Source organism: Taeniopygia guttata, chromosome 31, assembly GCF_048771995.1.
Source record: "Taeniopygia guttata chromosome 31, bTaeGut7.mat, whole genome shotgun sequence".
In the NCBI taxonomy this organism is placed as follows: domain Eukaryota; kingdom Metazoa; phylum Chordata; class Aves; order Passeriformes; family Estrildidae; genus Taeniopygia; species Taeniopygia guttata.
In genome coordinates, this window is record NC_133056.1 from 581,323 (window position 1) to 597,614 (window position 16,292).

The 16,292-nt window shown below is 63.2% G+C and overlaps 1 protein-coding gene across 4 annotated transcripts; it reads right to left on the minus strand.

Moving 5' to 3' along the window:
* Window positions 1–123: 123 nt before the first annotated feature.
* On the minus strand, window positions 124–16,070 carry OTUD5 (OTU deubiquitinase 5). Of its 4 annotated transcripts, none has more exons than XM_072920455.1 (9): window positions 15,374–16,069; window positions 13,147–13,237; window positions 11,594–11,658; window positions 10,098–10,254; window positions 8,133–8,281; window positions 6,658–6,843; window positions 4,388–4,589; window positions 2,729–2,842; window positions 124–877 (listed from the first exon to the last, which is right to left on the minus strand). In XM_072920455.1, exons 1-9 carry the CDS (start codon window positions 15,944–15,946, stop codon window positions 759–761), a joined length of 1,656 nt encoding a protein of 551 aa, XP_072776556.1. In that variant the 5' UTR covers window positions 15,947–16,069; the 3' UTR covers window positions 124–758. The 4 variants fall into 4 exon arrangements, with proteins under 4 accessions (XP_072776556.1, XP_072776555.1, XP_072776558.1 ...); XM_072920454.1 differs by having other exon boundaries at window positions 13,147–13,240; XM_072920457.1 differs by lacking the exon at window positions 2,729–2,842 and having other exon boundaries at window positions 15,374–16,070.
* Between the last annotated feature and the right edge of the window lie 222 nt (window positions 16,071–16,292).

A 16,292-nucleotide genomic window follows, 5' to 3' on the forward strand; every position in this document is an offset into this window, starting at 1 on the left:
GCGGCGGGACCCCCCAAAAACCGCAAATCCCACCCCCCCCTTCCTTTCCCAGGGCTCCCCGAAGGGTCCGGCCTGTCCGGGGGAGGGGGCCGAGCCCCCCACGAACAGACGGGGCCAGGGGGCTGCTGGGCATCAGTTTAATTCGGGGGTGCAGGGGGTGTGGGGGGCAGCACCCCCGGCCCCCCATTGCCCCCCTCTCCCCCCAGGTGCTGGTGGGGGGCTCGACACTCGGGGGGTGGGGGAGGGGCAGAGTGAGGACCCCTCCCCCCCCTTTTCCCCCCTCCTTTCCCATCCCCCACACAGCAAACTCCCACGGTGGGGGGAGGGGAAGACAGAGGAGACCCTACCAAAAACCAGCAGCCCCTCCCCCACCATTCCCCCAGCTCTTCCTTCCAGCTGGAATTTTGAGGAGGGGTCTTCTTCTCCTTCATCATCATCATCATCATCACCTTCATCTTCTTCTCTCCCCGCGCCCCCTCCCCAAAAAAAGCCGAGGTTCATCCGCGGCGTCCAGCGCTGTGTCCCCCTCCCCCATCTTGGCCGAGGGGGGGCTTTGGCGTCACCCCCAAAACGAGCCCCCCCTTTGGTGGGGTCCCTTTGGTGGATTTTTTGGGGGTGTGGGGGCGGTTTTGGGGGAGGGGGGGTTCGGCCGTGGTTTGGTTTGTTGGTTTTTTTTTGTTGTGGTTTTTTTTTTGGGTGGGGGGAGGGTCTCCGGAGGGGGTGGGGGTTTCGGGGGGCCGCAGTCCGGGGGTTCAATATCAACTTTTGTCGGTGGTGGGGTCTCTGTGGCGCGAGGTTTTCATGGTCTCCAGGTACTCCTGCTGCGACACCGCCAGCACCGACGCCAGGATCTCGTCGTCCTCCCAGTCGTTCAGGCCTGGCAGGGGGGAAAACCACGAAATTCCATTTAATTTAAGTCTAAATTATCCCACAAAATGATCACGGGCACCTAAATTATTCTAAATCTCCTAAAACACGTGAAAATGACCATTAAACAACACAAAAAACAGCTTAAGCCTATAAAAACGAACCTAAAACAACCCAAAAACCACCTTAAAGCCACAAAAATGACCCTAAAACAACTCAAAACCCACCCTAAACCCACTAAAATGATCCTAAAACAAAAACCACCTTAAAGCCACAAAAATGACCCTAAAACAACTCAAAAACCACCTTAAAGCCACAAAAATGATCCTAAAACAACTCAAAAACCACCTTAAAGCCACAAAAATGATCCTAAAACAAAAACCACCTTAAAGCCACAAAAATGAACCTAAATCCCCCCCAAAAACACCTTAAACCCACTAAAATGAACCTAAAACCCAAAAAAACCCACCTTAAACCCATAAAAATGACCATAAAACAACACAAAAAACGCCTTAAACCCATTAAATGACCCTAAATCCTTCAAAAACCGTCCAAGTACCGTAAATCCCCTCAAAACGCCCTTAAACCTCCCCAAATCCCCCCGAAATGGCCCAAATCACCTCTAAATCCCTCCAAAAAGCTGCTAAGCCCCAATAGAATGCCCCCAAATCCCTCAAAACGTTCTGAAATCCTCCCCGAAATGCCCCAAAATCCCCATAAATCCCAATAAAATGCCCCCAAATCCCCCCAAAACGCCCCTAAACCTCCCCAGCTCCCCCTGAAATGCCCCAAATCGCCCCTAAATCCCTCCAAAAAGCCACTAAGCCCCAATAAAATGCCCCCAAATCCCTCAAAATGTTCTGAAATCCTCCCCAAAACACCCCAAAATCTCCGTAAATCCCAATAAAATGCTCCTAAATCCCCCCCCAAATGCCCCTATTTCCCCAAATCCCCCCAAAATGCCCCAAATTGCCCCTAAATCCCTCCAAAAAGCCACTGAGCCCCAATAGAACGCCTCAAAATCCCTCAAAATGTTCTGAAATCCTCCCCAAAACGCCCCAAAATCCCCCCAAAATCCCCGTAAATCCCAATAAAATGCTCCTAAATCCCCCCAAAACTCCCCTAAACCTCCCGAAATGACCCAAATTGCCCCTAAATCCCTCCAAAAAGCCACTGAGCCCCAATAAAACGCTCCCAAATCCCTCAAAACATTCTGAAATCCTCCCCGAAACACCCCAAAATCCCCCCAAAATCCCCGTAAATCCCAATAAAATGCCCCTAAATCCCCCCCAAACGCCCCTATTTCCCCAAATCCCCCCGAAATGCCCCAAATCGCCCCTAAATCCCTCCAAAAAACCACTGAGCCCCAATAAAACACCCCCAAATCCCTCAAAACGTTCTGAAATCCTCCCCAAAACACCCCAAAATCCCCATAAATCCCCATAAATCCCAATAAAAGGCTCCTAAATCCCCCCCAAAATGCCCCTATTTCCCCAAATCCTCCCAAATTGCCCCAAATTGCCCCTAAATCCCTCCAAAAAGCCACTGAGCCCCAATAGAACGCCCCAAAATCCCTCAAAACGTTCTGAAATCCTCCCCAAAACACCCCAAAATCCCCATAAATCCCAATAAAATGCCCCTAAATCCCCCCCAAAATGCCCCAAAATCTCTGTAAATCCCAATAAAAGGCTCCTAAATCCCCCCAAAATCCCCGTAAATCCCAATAAAATGCCCCTAAATCCCCCCAAAATCCCCGTAAATCCCAATAAAATGCCCCTAAATCCCTCCCCCAAGCCCCCCAAACCCCCCTAAGCCCCCCCAAATCCCCCCAAACCCCCCGAGCCCCCCAAACCCGGCTGACCGAAGGCGGTTGGGGACATCTGCTGCATGATGGCGCGGCACTCGAGCGCGGGGTACAGCGACACCAAGGGCGGCGTGGCCCGGCCCGCGCCCGCCCCGAGCTGGCTGCTGGTGCCTGGGGGGGAGCGGGGTCAGCGACACCCCAAAAACCCCAAACTGGGGTCAGTGACACCCCAAAATCCCCAAAAACCCCAAACCGGGGTCAGGAAAACCCCAAAATCCCCAAAAACCCCAAAAACCCCACACCGGGGTCAGGAAAACCCCAAAATCCCCAAAAACCCCAAAAACCCCAAACTGGGGTCAGTGACACCCCAAAAACCCCAAACCGGGGTCAGGAAAACCCCAAAATCCCCAAACACCCCACACCGGGGTCAGCCACACCCCAAAAACCCATCCCACCAGTTCCCCCAGTTTGGTCCCCCAGTCCCCCCAGTGCCCCCAGTTTGCTCCCAGTTTGTTCCCAGCACTCCCAGTTTGCTCCCCAGCGCTCCCAGTTTGTTTCCCCAGCGCTCCCAGTTCGCTCCCAGTGCCCCCAGTTCAGTCCCAGTTTGTTCCCCAGTGCTCCCAGTGCCCCCAGTTTGTCCCCTAGCACTCCCAGTTTGTTCCCCCAGCACTCCGAGTTTGTTTCCCTAGTACCCCCAGTTTGTTCCCAGTTTGCTCCCCAGCGCTCCCAGTGCCCCCAGTTCACTCCCAGTTTGTTCCCAGTTTGCTCCCCAGCACTCCCAGTTTGTTCCCAGCACTCCCAGTTTGCTCCCAGTGCTCCCAGTTTGCTCCCAGTGCTCCCAGTTTGTTCCCCCAGCACTCCCAACACTCCCAGTTCGCTCCCAGTACCTCCAGTTTGCTCCCCAGCACTCCCAGTGCCCCCAGTTTGCTCCCAGTGCCCCCAGTTTGTTCCCAGTTTGCTCCCCAGCGCTCCCAGTACCCCCAGTTTGGTCCCAGTTTGCTCCCCAGCACTCCCAGTTTGCTCCCCAGCGCTCCCAGTTCGCTCCCAGTGCCCCCAGTTTGCTCCCAGTTTGTTCCCAGTTTGTTCCCCAGTGCTCCCAGTGCCCCCAGTTCGGTCCCAGTTTGTTCCACAGCACTCCCAGTACCCCCAGTTTGTCCCCCAGCACTCCCAGTTTGTCCCCCAGCACTCCCAGTTCGCTCCCAGTGCTCCCAGTGCCCCCAGTTTCCTCCCCAGCACTCCCAGTTTGTTCCCCAGCACTCCCAGCACTCCCAGTTTGCTCCCCAGTACCCCCAGTTTGCTCCCAGTGCTCCCAGTTTATTCCCCAGTGCTCCCAGTTTGCTCCCAGTTCGTTCCCAGTTTGCTCCCCAGCGCTCCCAGTTTGTTCCCAGTTTGTTCCCCAGCGCTCCCAGTTTGCTCCCCAGCACTCCCAGTTTGCTCCCAGTGCTCCAAGTTTACTCCCCAGCACTCCCAGTTTGTCCCCCAGCACTCCCAGTTTGTTTCCCCAGTGCCCCCAGTTTGCTCCCCAGTGCTCCCAGTTTGCTCCCCAGCACTCCCAGTTCACTCCCAGTGCCCCCAGTTCGCTCCCAGTTCTCTCCCAGTGCCCCCAGTTTGTTCCCAGTTTGTTCCCCAGCGCTCCCAGTGCCCCCAGTTCACTCCCAGTTTGCTCCCAGTTCACTCCCAGTTCTCTCCCAGCACTCCCAGTTGCCCCAGTCCCACCTGGGGCGCAGGGCGAGGGCGGCTTTCCGGCCGGGGGGGCTCCGGGCGAGGCGGGTTTGGGGCCGGGGGTCTCGGGGAGCAGCCCGGGATGCTCGGGGGAGGGGGCGGCGCTGCGGGGCCGCGGGGAGCGGCCGCTCCGCTCCTCCAGGGCGCTGGCGGCCGCCGCCGTGGCCGAGCTGCACGTGGCGCTGGCCTTGCGCGGCTGCGGACACAGAGTGACCACAGAGTGACCACTGAGTGACCACAGAGTGACCACTGAGTGACCAGAGTGATCACAGAGTGACCAGAGTGACCACAGTGACCAGAGTGACCACTGAGTGACCACAGTGACCACAGGGCATGGGGACAAGGACAGGACACACGGTCAGTGGTCACTCTGCTCCTCCAGGGCGCTGGCGGCCGCAGCCGTGGCCGAGCTGCACGTGGCGCTGGCCTTGCGCGGCTGTGGGACATGAGTGACCACTGAGTGACCACTGAGTGACCACAGTGACCACAGTGAGCACAGGGCATGGGGACAAGGACAGGACACAGGGTCAGTGGTCACTCCGCTCCGAGCTGCACGTGGCGCTGGCCTTGCGCGGCTGCAGGACATGAGTGACCACTGAGTGACCACAGTGACCACAGTGAGAACAGAGTGACCATAGTGACCACAGTGACCGGAGTGAGCACAGTGACCACAGTCAGCACAGTGATCACAGTGATCACAGTGACCACGAGTGACCAGTGAGTGACCACAGAGTGACCACAGAGTAACCAGAGTGACCGGAGTGTGACCACAGTGACCACAGTGTGAGCACAGAGTGACCACAGTGAGCACAGTGAGCACAGTGACCAGAGAGTGACCACAGTGACCAGAGTGACCACAGAGTGACCAGAGAGTGATCACAGAGTGAGCACAGAATGACCACAGTGACCGGAGTGACCACAGTGTGAGCACAGAGTGACCAGAGTGAGCACAGAGTGACCGCAGTGACCACAGTGACCACAGAGTGACCAGAGTGACCGGAGTGTGACCACAGTGACCAAAGTGTTAGCACACTGACCACAGAGTGACCACAGTGACCACAGTGACCACAGTGAGCACAGTGAGCACAGTGAGCACAGGGCATGGGGACAAGGACAGGACACACGGTCAGTGGTCACTCTGCTCCTCCAGGGCGCTGGCGGCCGCCGCCGTGGCCGAGCTGCACGTGGCGCTGGCCTTGCGCGGCTGTGGGACATGAGTGACCACTGAGTGACCACTGAGTGACCACTGAGTGACCAGAGTGACCAGAGAATGACCACAGAGTGACCACAGTGAGCACAGTGACCACAGTGACCACAGTGAGAACAGAGTGACCACTGAGTGACCACAGTGAGCACAGTGACCACAGAGTGAGCACAGAGTGACCACAGTGAGCACAGGGCATGGGGACAAGGACAGGGACACAGGGTCAGTGGTCACTCCGCTCCTCCAGGCTACGGGCCGCGGCCTCGGTGCGGCTGTGGGGACACCAGGGGACACCAGGGGACACTGACAGTGACACCAGGGGACACCAGGAGCTCATGGGGACACCCATGGGGACAGAAAAGGCCCCTGGGCACACCAGTGGGGACACCAGGGCATGGCGGTGACACCAGGGGGACACTGACAGTGACACCAGGGGGACACCGAGGGTGATACAGGTGGTGACACTCATGGTGACACCAAGGGTGACCCGGGCGGTGAGGTGACACCAAGGGTGACATGGATGGGGACACCGAGGGTGACACAGGCAGTGAGGGGACACTCATGGGGACACCGAGGGTGACACGGGCGGTCAGGTGACACCAGGGTGACACCGAGGGTGACACTGAGGGTGACATGGGCGGTGAGGGGACACTCACAGTGACACTGAGGGTGACACTGAGGGTGACACTGAGGGTGACATGGGCAGTGAGGTGACACCAGGGAGACACTGAGGGTGACCTGGGCGGTGAGGGGACACCAGGGTGACACCGAGGGTGACCCGAGGGTGACTCGGGCAGTGAGGTGACACCAGGATGACACTGAGGGTGACCTGGGTGGTGAGGTGACACCAGAGTGACACCGAGGGTGACATGGATGGTGACACCGAGGGTGACCCGGGCGGGGAGGTGACACCAGGGTGACACTGAGGGTGACCCGGGCAGTGAGGGGACACTCATGGTGACACTGGGGTGACACTGAGGGTGACCTGGGCGGTGAGGTGACACCAGGGTGACACCGAGGGTGACACCGAGGGTGACCCAGGGGTGGCAGCAGCACCCACCTGCCGCGCCTGCTTCTCCTGGTCGCGCAGCCACTGCAGGTAGGACTCGCGGGCCACCTGCTCCTCGATGGCCTCGTTGGTGGCCTCCCAGTCGGTGGCGCGTTTCTTGTCCTCCAACATCTGCTGCTCGATCCACGACTCCTCCGACGTCTTGATGGCGCTTTTCATCAGCGACTGCTCCGCCAGCTGCCACCGAACCGCACCGTGGGGACATTGGGGACATTGGGGACACAGGGACAGAGGGGACATTGGGGACATTGGGGACAGTGGGGACATTGGGGACACGGGGACACAGGGGGCAGTGGGGGCAGTGGGGGCAGGAGGGACACTGGGGACATTGGGGACAGTGGGGACACGGGACACGGGGGCATGGGGACACGGGGATATGGGGACACAGGGACATGGGGACATGGGGGCAGAGGGGACATGGGGACACGGGACACAGGACACGGGACATGGGGACATGGGGACAGTGGGGACAGTGGGGACACGGGGACAGTGGGGACAGTGGGGACACGGGGATACGGGACACGGGACACGGGGACACGGGGACATGGGGGACACGGGGACATTGGGGACATGGGGGCAGAGGGGACAGTGGGGACATGGGGACACGGGGACACGGGGACAGAGGGGACAGTGGGGACACTGGGGACAGGGGGACATGGGGACATGGGGACACGGGACACGGGGACACGGGGACAAGTGGGGGCAGTGGGGGCAGTGGGGGCAGTGGGGACATGGGGACACGGGGACACGGGGGGCAGTGGGGACACGGGGACATGGGGACACGGGACACGGGGGGCAGAGGGGACAGTGGGGACAGCAGGACATTGGGGACGTGAGAGGACATGGGGTCATGGGGTCATGGGGTCATGGGGACACTTGGACATGAGGTGACACTGGGGACAAACTTGAGATCCCACCCCCCAAAGTCAGGGTCCCACCCCCCAAACTCGGGGTCCCACCCCCAAAATCAGAATTCCTACCCCCCAAACTGGGGATCCCATCCCCCAAATTGGGAGTCCCACCCCCCAAACTGGGGGTCCCGGCCCCCAAATCAGAATTCCCACCCCCCAAAATCAGAATTCCCGTCCCCAAACTGGGGGTCCCGCCCCCCCAAATCAGATTTCCCACCCCAAAATCAGAATTCCCACCCCCCAAATCAGAATTCCTGCCCCCCAAACTGGGGATCCCACCCCCCAAATTGGGAGTCCCACCCCCAAATCAGAATTCCCAGCCCCCAAACTGGGGGTCCCGCCCCCCAAACTGGGGGTCCCAGCCCTCAAACTCGGGGTCCCACCCCCCAAATCAGATTTCCCGGCCCCCAAACTGGGGTCCCACCCCCCATAGTCAGGGTCCCATGCCCCAAACTGGGGGTCCCACCCCCAAAATCAGAATTCCTGCCCCCCAAATCAGGATTCCCGCCCCCAAACCGGGGGTCCCGCCCCCCAAACTCGGGGTCCCCGGCGTACCCCCGGTTTGAAGGAGGGCAGCCCCAGCCCCACGCCGATCGTGGCCTTGTTGGGGTTCACCACGGAGTTGTAGTGGATGTTGCGGTGGTAACTGACCCGGATGGGCTCGTCCTCGTGGTGCTGGATCCCGTGGAACGTGTTGATGGGCTCTGGGGACCCCAAAATCCACATGGGACCCCCAAAATCCGGCTGGGATCCCCAAATCCACAAATTACAGATGAGATCCCCAACGTGTTGATGGGCTCTGGGGACCCCAAAACACACGTGGGACCCCCAAAATCCGCATGGGACCCCCAAAATCCGGCTGGGGATCCCCCAGATCCACATGGGACCCCCAAAATCCGGCTGGGGATCCCCCAGATCCGGCTGGGATCCCCAAATCCCCCAATTACAGATGAGATCCCCAACGTGTTGATGGGCTCTGGGGACCCCAAAACACACGTGGGACCCCAAAATCCGGCTGGGGATCCCCGAAATCCGGCTGGGGATCCCCCAGATCCGGCTGGGACCCCCAAATCCGGCTGGGACCCCCAGATCTGGCTGGGGATCCCCCAAATCCGGCTGGGGATCCCCCAGATCCGGCTGGGACCCCCAAATCCGGCTGGGACCCCAAAATCCATGGGGACCCCAAAATCCCCAAATTACAGATGAGATCCCCAACGTGTTGATGGGCTCTGGGGACCCCAAAACACACGTGGGACCCCCAAAATCCGGCTGGGGATCCCCCAAATCCGGCTGGGACCCCCAAATCCGGCTGGGACCCCCAAATCCGGCTGGGACCCCCAGATCCATGGGGGATCCCTCAAATCCGGCTGGGACCCCCAAATCCGGCTGGGATCCCCAAAATCCGGCTGGGACCCCAAATCCGGCTGGGACCCCAAATCCGGCTGGGACCCCAAATCCCCCAATTACAGATGAGATCCCGTGGAACGTGTTGATGGGCTCTGGGGACCCCAAAACACACATGGGATCCCCCAAAATCCGGCTGGGGATCCCCCAAAATCCGGCTGGGGATCCCCCAAATCCACGCGGGATCCCAAAATCCGGCTGGGACCCCAAAATCCACATGGGACCCCCAAATCCGGCTGGGACCCCCAAATCCATGGGGACCCCAAAATCCCCCAATTACAGATGAGATCCCAACGTGTTGATGGGCTCTGGGGACCCCAAAACACACATGGGACCCCCAAAATCCGGCTGGGGATCCCCAAAATCCAGACAAGACCCCCAAATCCATGGGGACCCCAAAACACACATGGGACCCCCAAATCCATGGGGACCCCAAAATCCAGCTGGGACCCCCAAATCCACGGGGGACCCCAAAACACAGGTGGGACCCCAAAATCCCCCTCCCCACCCCTCAGGGACCCCTCCCCAGCCCCTCAGAGCCCCCTCCCCAGTGCTCCCCGTCCCTCAGGACCCCTCCCCATCACTCCCAGCCCCTCAAGGACCCCTCCCCATCACTCCCAGTCCCTCAGAGCCCCCTCCCCATCACTCCCAGTACCCAGGGGACCCCTCCCCATCACTCCCAGTCCCCCTCAGGACCCCTCCCCACCCCTCAGGGACCCCTCCCCACCCCTCCCCACCCCTCAAGGACCCCTCCCCACCCCCTCAGGACCCCTCCCCATCCCTCAGAGCCCCCTCCCCACCCCTCAGGACCCCTCAGGGACCCCTCCCCACCCTCCCAGCCCCCCTCAGGGACCCCTCCCCATCACTCCCAGTACCCAGGGGACCCCTCCCCATCACTCCCAGTCCCCCTCAGGACCCCTCCCCACCCCTCAGGGACCCCTCCCCACCCCTCCCAGCCCCTCAGGACCCCTCCCCACCCCTCAGGGACCCCTCCCCAGCCCCTCAGAGCCCCCTCCCCACCCCTCAGAGCCCCCTCCCCACCCCTCAGGGACCCCTCCCCATCACTCCCAGCCCCTCAGGGACCCCTCCCCACCCTCCCAGCCCCCCAGCACCCACCGGTGCCGTACTGGTACACCTCGACAGGCCGGTTGTACATCTCGGCCATGGCCTGCATCTCGATGTGGTTCCCGTGGCACGTGCTCTTGCGCTTCCGGTTGATGTAGGTGGTGAAATCCTCCGTCACGTAGTTGGAGAAGTAATCGGCGTTCTTCATCTGGGGACAGGGACACGGACATTGGGGACAGCTGAGGGACACTGGGGACATTTGGAACACTGGGGACAGTGGGGACATTGGGGACATTGGGGACACGGGACAGCTGGGGACAGCGGGGACAGCTGAGGGACACAGGGGACAGGGGACAGCGGGGACAGTGGGGACATGGGACACACAGGAGACATTTGGGGACATGGGACATTGGGGACACAGGACAGCTGGGGACAGCTCGGGACAGCTGAGGGACACAGGGGACACCTGGGGACACACAGGGGACATTTGGGACAGTGGGGACATTGGGACACACAGGAGACATTTGGGACAGGGGGGACATTGGGGACACACAGGGGGCACTGGGGACATTGGGGACATTGGGGACACTGGGACATTGGGGACATGGGACAGCTGGGGACACTGGGGACAGTGGGGACATTGGGGACGGCGGGGGACAGGAGACAGGGGACACTGGGGACAGGCTGGAACACCGGGACATTGGGGACACGGGACAGCTGAGGGACACAGGGGACACCTGGGGACAGACAGGGGACAGGGGGGACAGTGGGGACAGGGGACACTGGGGACACACAGGGGGCACTTGGGACACTGGGGACATTGGGGACATGGGACACACAGGGGACATTGGGGACATGGCACGCTGGGGACAGCGGGGACAGGGGACAGGGGACAGCGGGGATGGTGGGGGGACAGGGGACATTGGGGACAGGGGACAGCTGAGGGACACAGGGGACAGTGGGACATTGGGGACGTGAGACACACAGGGGACATTTGGGACACTGGGGACACACAGGGACAGTGGGGACATTGGGACATTTGGACATTGGGGACACAGGGGACATTGGGGACACTTGGGGACACTGGGAACAGGAGCAGGACAACGCTGGGGACACTGGGGGAGCACTGGGGACACTGGAAGAGGGGGGAGGGAACAGCAGCCGCTCCCGCAGGGCTCTGAGCACCTCCCAGTGCCCCCCAGTCCCTCCCAGTCCCTCCCAGTCCCTCCCAGTGCCCCCCAGTCCCTCCCAGTCCCTCCCAGTCCCTCCCAGTCCCTCCCAATTCCCTCCCAGTTCCCCCCAGTCCCTCCCAGTCCCTCCCAATTCCCTCCCAGTCCCTCCCAGTCCCTCCCAGTCCCTCCCAGTTCCCTCCCAGTCCCTCCCAGTCCCTCCCAGTCCCCTCCCAGTCCCTCCCAGTCCCTCCCAGTCCCTCCCAGTTCCCTCCCAGTCCCTCCCAGTCCCCTCCCAGTCCCTCCCAGTCCATCCCAGTCCATCCCAGTTCCCTCCCAGTCCCTCCCAGTCCCTCCCAGTCCATCCCAGTCCCTCACCAGGTAGTCCATGCAGTGTTTCCTCACCACCTCGTGCATGTCCTGATCTCCGTACACCTGATCGGCTGTGGGGGAGGGGCAGGTGACAATGGGGGATGGGCAGGTGACAATGGGGGGGATGGGCAGGTGACAATGGGGGATGGGCAGGTGACAGTGGGGGGGATGGGCAGGTGACAATGGGGGGGATAGGCAGGTGACAATGGGGGAGGGGCAGGTGACAATGGGGGGGACGGACAGGTGACAATGGGGGACAGGCAGGTGACAATGGGGGGGACGGGCAGGTGACAATGGGGGGACAGGCAGGTGACAATGGGGGGACGGGCAGGTGACAATGGGGGATGGGCAGGTGACAATGGGGGATGGGCAGGTGACAATGGGGGGATGGGCAGGTGACAATGGGGGATGGGCAGGTGACAATGGGGGATGGGCAGGTGACAATGGGGGATGGGCAGGTGACAATGGGGGGGATGGGCAGGTGACAATGGGGGACAGGCAGGTGACAATGGGGGGGATGGGCAGGTGACAATGGGGGGATGGGCAGGTGACAATGGGGGGATGGGCAGGTGACAATGGGGGGGATGGGCAGGTGACAATGGGGGGGGACAGGCAGGTGACAATGGGGGGGACAGGCAGGTGACAATGGGGGGAGGGGCAGGTGACAATGGGGGGGGACAGGCAGGTGACAGGCAGGTGACAATGGGGGGGATGGGCAGGTGACAATGGGGGGGATGGGCAGGTGACAATGGGGGGGGACAGACAGGTGACAATGGGGGGGATGGGCAGGTGACAATGGGGGGAGGGGCAGGTGACAATGGGGGGGGACAGGCAGGTGACAGGCAGGTGACAATGGGGGGGATGGGCAGGTGACAATGGGGGGGATGGGCAGGTGACAATGGGGGGGGACGGACAGGTGACAATGGGGGGGATGGGCAGGTGACAATGGGGGGACGGGCAGGTGACAATGGGGGATGGGTAGGTGACAATGGGGGACAGACAGGTGACAATGGGGGGGATGGGCAGGTGACAATGGGGGAGGGGCAGGTGACAATGGGGGGACAGACAGGTGACAATGGGGGGGATGGGCAGGTGACAATGGGGGGATGGGCAGGTGACAATGGGGGGGACAGACAGGTGACAATGGGGGGGATGGGCAGGTGACAATGGGGGGGACAGACAGGTGACAATGGGGGGATGGGCAGGTGACAATGGGGGGGATGGGCAGGTGACAATGGGGGATGGGCAGGTGACAATGGGGGGATGGGCAGGTGACAATGGGGGGACGGGCAGGTGACAATGGGGGGGGACAGGCAGGTGACAATGGGGGGATGGGCAGGTGACAATGGGGGGGATGGGCAGGTGACAATGGGGAGACAGGCAGGTGACAATGGGGGGATGGGCAGGTGACAATGGGGGGGACAGACAGGTGACAATGGGGGGGATGGGCAGGTGACAATGGGGGGACGGGCAGGTGACAATGGGGGGGGAGGGGCAGGTGACAGTGAGGGGGTCTGTGGGGGATTTTTGGGGGGATTTGGGGCAGTTTTGGGGCTCACCCACGGCCCGGAACAGACAGGCCCCGTCCTCCTTCATGCGTTTGATGATGAATCCTTTCTTCTCCCGCAGCGCCTTCTCGAACCGGTGCTCCTGCTGGAGACACAGCCGGGCTCGGGGGGTCCCTCGGGGCATTTGGGGGTCCCTCGGGGCATTTGGGGGGTCCCTCGGGACATTTGGGGGGTCCTCTGAGTCATTGTTGGGGGGTACGAGATGGGGGGAGCAGAGAGAGCCACAGGGGATGAGGGGTGGGGGTCATAAAGAAGAGAAAAAGGGGAGAAAAAGGGGGGTTTAAGGGGGTTCTTTGGGCTGGGGGGGGTCCTGGGGGGTCCCTCGGGACATTTGGGGGGTCCCTGGGGGTCCCCTGGGTCATTGTTGGGGGGTACGAGATGGGGGGAGCAGAGGGAGCCACAGGGGATGGGGGGTTGGGGTCACAAAGAAGAGAAAAAGGGAAGAAAAAAGGGGGTTTAAGGGGGTTCTTGGGGCTGGGGGGGTCCTGGGGGGTCCCTCGGGACATTTGGGGGGTCCCTCGGGACATTTGGGGGGTCCCTGGGGGTCCCCTGGGTCATTGGTGGGGGGTACAAATGGGGGGAACAGAGGGAGCCACAGGGGATGAGGGGTGGGGGTCCCAAAGGAGACAAAATTGGGGAGTTCAGGGGGGGTTCTTGGGGCTGGGGGGGGTCCTGGGGGGTCCCTCGGGACATTTGGGGGGTCCCTCGGGACATTTGGGGGGTCCTTGGGGGTCCCCATGGTCATTGTTGGGGGGGTACGAGACGGGGGGAGCAGAGGGAGCCACAGGGGATGAGGGGTGGGGGTCCCAAAGAAGAGAAAAAGGGAAGAAAAAAGGGGGTTTAAGGGGGTTCTTCGGGCTGGGGGGGGTTTGGGGGGTCCCTCGGGACATTTGGGGGGTCCCGGGGGGTCCCCCGGGTCATTGGGGGGGGGTATGAGATGGGGGGACCTGAGGGAGCCACAGGGAATGAGGGGTGGGGGTCCCAAAGGAGACAAAATTGGGGAGTTCAGGGGGGGTTCTTGGGGCTGGGGGGGTCCCTCAAGGACTTGGGGGGTCTGGGGGGGTCTTGGGGGTCCCCCAAATTATCTGGGGGGGGTACGAGGTGGGGGGAGCTGAGAGACCCACAGGGGATGAGGGGTGGGGGTCACAACGGGGGGTCCCGGGGGGTCCCGGGGGTGTCACCGAGAGGGGACACCGGGAATTGGGGGGGGGGGTCCCGAAGTGGGGGATGGGGCAGCCCCAGCGGGGACGATTTGGGGACAATTTGGGGACGATTTGGGGACGATTTGGGGACAAACTGCGGCAAAACGGGGACGGCGACAACCCCGCACGGGGGGGAGGGGGCAAGGTTGGGGACACCGAACCCCGGCAGGACCCCCGGTGTCCCCCCGGTGTCCCCTGATGTCACCCGGGGGGACACCGGTATCTCCCGGTGTCCCCCCGGTGTCCCCCAGTGTCACCCAGTCGTCCCCGGTGTCCCCCCGGTACCCCCCGGTCCTCCCCGGTGTCCCCGTTCCCCCCCGGTCCCCCCCGGTATCCCCCCGGTGATCTCTCCCCGCTGTCCCCTCGCCATTCCCGGTGTTCCCCCCGGTGTCCCCGGTCCCCTCCCGTGTCCCCCTCGGTGTCCCCGGATGCCCCCGCGCTGTCCCCTCGCTATTCCCGGTGTCCCCTCCGGTGTCACCCCGGTATCACCCGGTGTCCCCCAGTCCTCCCCGATGTCCCCCCGGTACCCCCGTTCCTCCCCGGTGTCCCCCGATGTCGCCTCGCTGTCCCCGGCCCTCTCCGGTATCCCCCCGGTGTCCCCCCAGTGTCTCCCCGGTGTCCCCCCGGTATTCCCCCGGTATTCCCCCGGTCCCCCCGGTGTCCCTGTCCCCCCCGTTCCCTCCCTGTATCCCCGTCCCCCCCGGTCTCCCCGGTGTCTCTCCCCGCTGTCCCCTCGCTATTCCCGGTCCCCCCGTTCCCCCCCGGTCCCCCCGGTGTCCCCCCGGTCCCCCTCGCTACTCCCGGTGTCTCCCCAGTGTCCCCCAGTCCTCCCTGATGTCCCCCCGCTATCTTACGCTGTCCCCCCCGTTCCCCCCGGTGTCCCCGGTATCCCCCCGGTATTCCCCCGGTCCCCCTCGCTATTCCCGCTGTCCCCTCACTATCCCCGTTCCCCCGGTTCCCCCGGTCTCCCCGTTCCCCCCCGGTATCCCCGGTGTCCCCCCGCCGCTCTCCCGCACCTGCTCGGCCGTGGCCGGGTCCATCTCCGCCCGTCCCGCCTCGTACTCATCCTCGCTGTTGCAGCCGCCGCCCGCCTCGTCGCGCCCGGGGCTGCCGCAGCCGGGGCCCAGCCCCAGCCCGAGCGCGATTCCGCCGCCTCCCGTTCCCGCGGGGCCGCCGCCGCTGGGCCCGGCCCCGCCGCGCCGCCGCCGTTTGCTGTGCCCGGGGCCGCCGCCGCCGCCGCCGCCGCCGCCGCCGCCGCCGGGCCCGCGGGGCTCGGGCAGCCCCAGCGCCGCCGCCTCCAGCCCGAGCAGCGCCGCGGGGCCGTCGGCCGAGCCGGGCCCGCCGCTACCGGCAACACCGGGCCCGGCGGGCGGGGGGGACCCGGCGGCCGCGGCCCAAACCCGCAGCGGCGGCGGCGGCGAGGCGCGAGGCCGCGGCCCCCCCACGCCGCCGGGGCCGCCGGGTTCGCCGACACCGCCGGGGCCGCGCTCGGGCCCCGCGTCCGCGCCGCGCTCGGGCCCCGCGTCCGGCCCGGAGTCGCCGTCGGCGTCGGGAGCGGGGACCGGTTTCTTCTTGGGGAGGATCGTCATGGCGGGGCGCGGCGGGGCCGGGCGGCGGCGGCGGCGGCGGCGGAGGGGCCGCCCCGGCGCTGAGGGGCTGCGGCCGCCGGGGCCGTGTCAACATCAACAGCCGCCACCTCCGACCCCGCGCGCGCTTCCGCCTCGCCCGCGGCGCGCCGCGCCATTGGCTGCCGCGCGGAAAGGAGCGCGCTGATTGGTTGGCAGCCAGGAGGAAGTCCCGCCTTTCTTCTCCGCCGCCTCCGTGAGGGGAGGCGGGATGGGCGTTGCTATGGGGATGGAAGGGGAGAGCGCGGATTGGGTGAGGCGGGGAGGGAGGGGTGGTGATTGGTTGGTTTTGGGGGATGGAGGGGAGGGG

Bases quoted from the DNA above. Each gene is read 5' to 3' on its own strand.
- OTUD5 (XM_072920454.1), bottom strand. From the start codon at position 15,946: ATGACGATCCTCCCCAAGAAGAAACCGGTCCCCGCTCCCGACGCCGAC. The intron at 13,241-15,373 runs GTGCGGGAGAGC...CTGTGTCTCCAG, and splicing joins ACCCGGCCACGGCCGAGCAG to CAGGAGCACCGGTTCGAGAA. The intron at 8,282-10,097 runs GTGGGTGCTGGG...TGGGGTCCCCAG, and splicing joins GGTGTACCAGTACGGCACCG to AGCCCATCAACACGTTCCAC.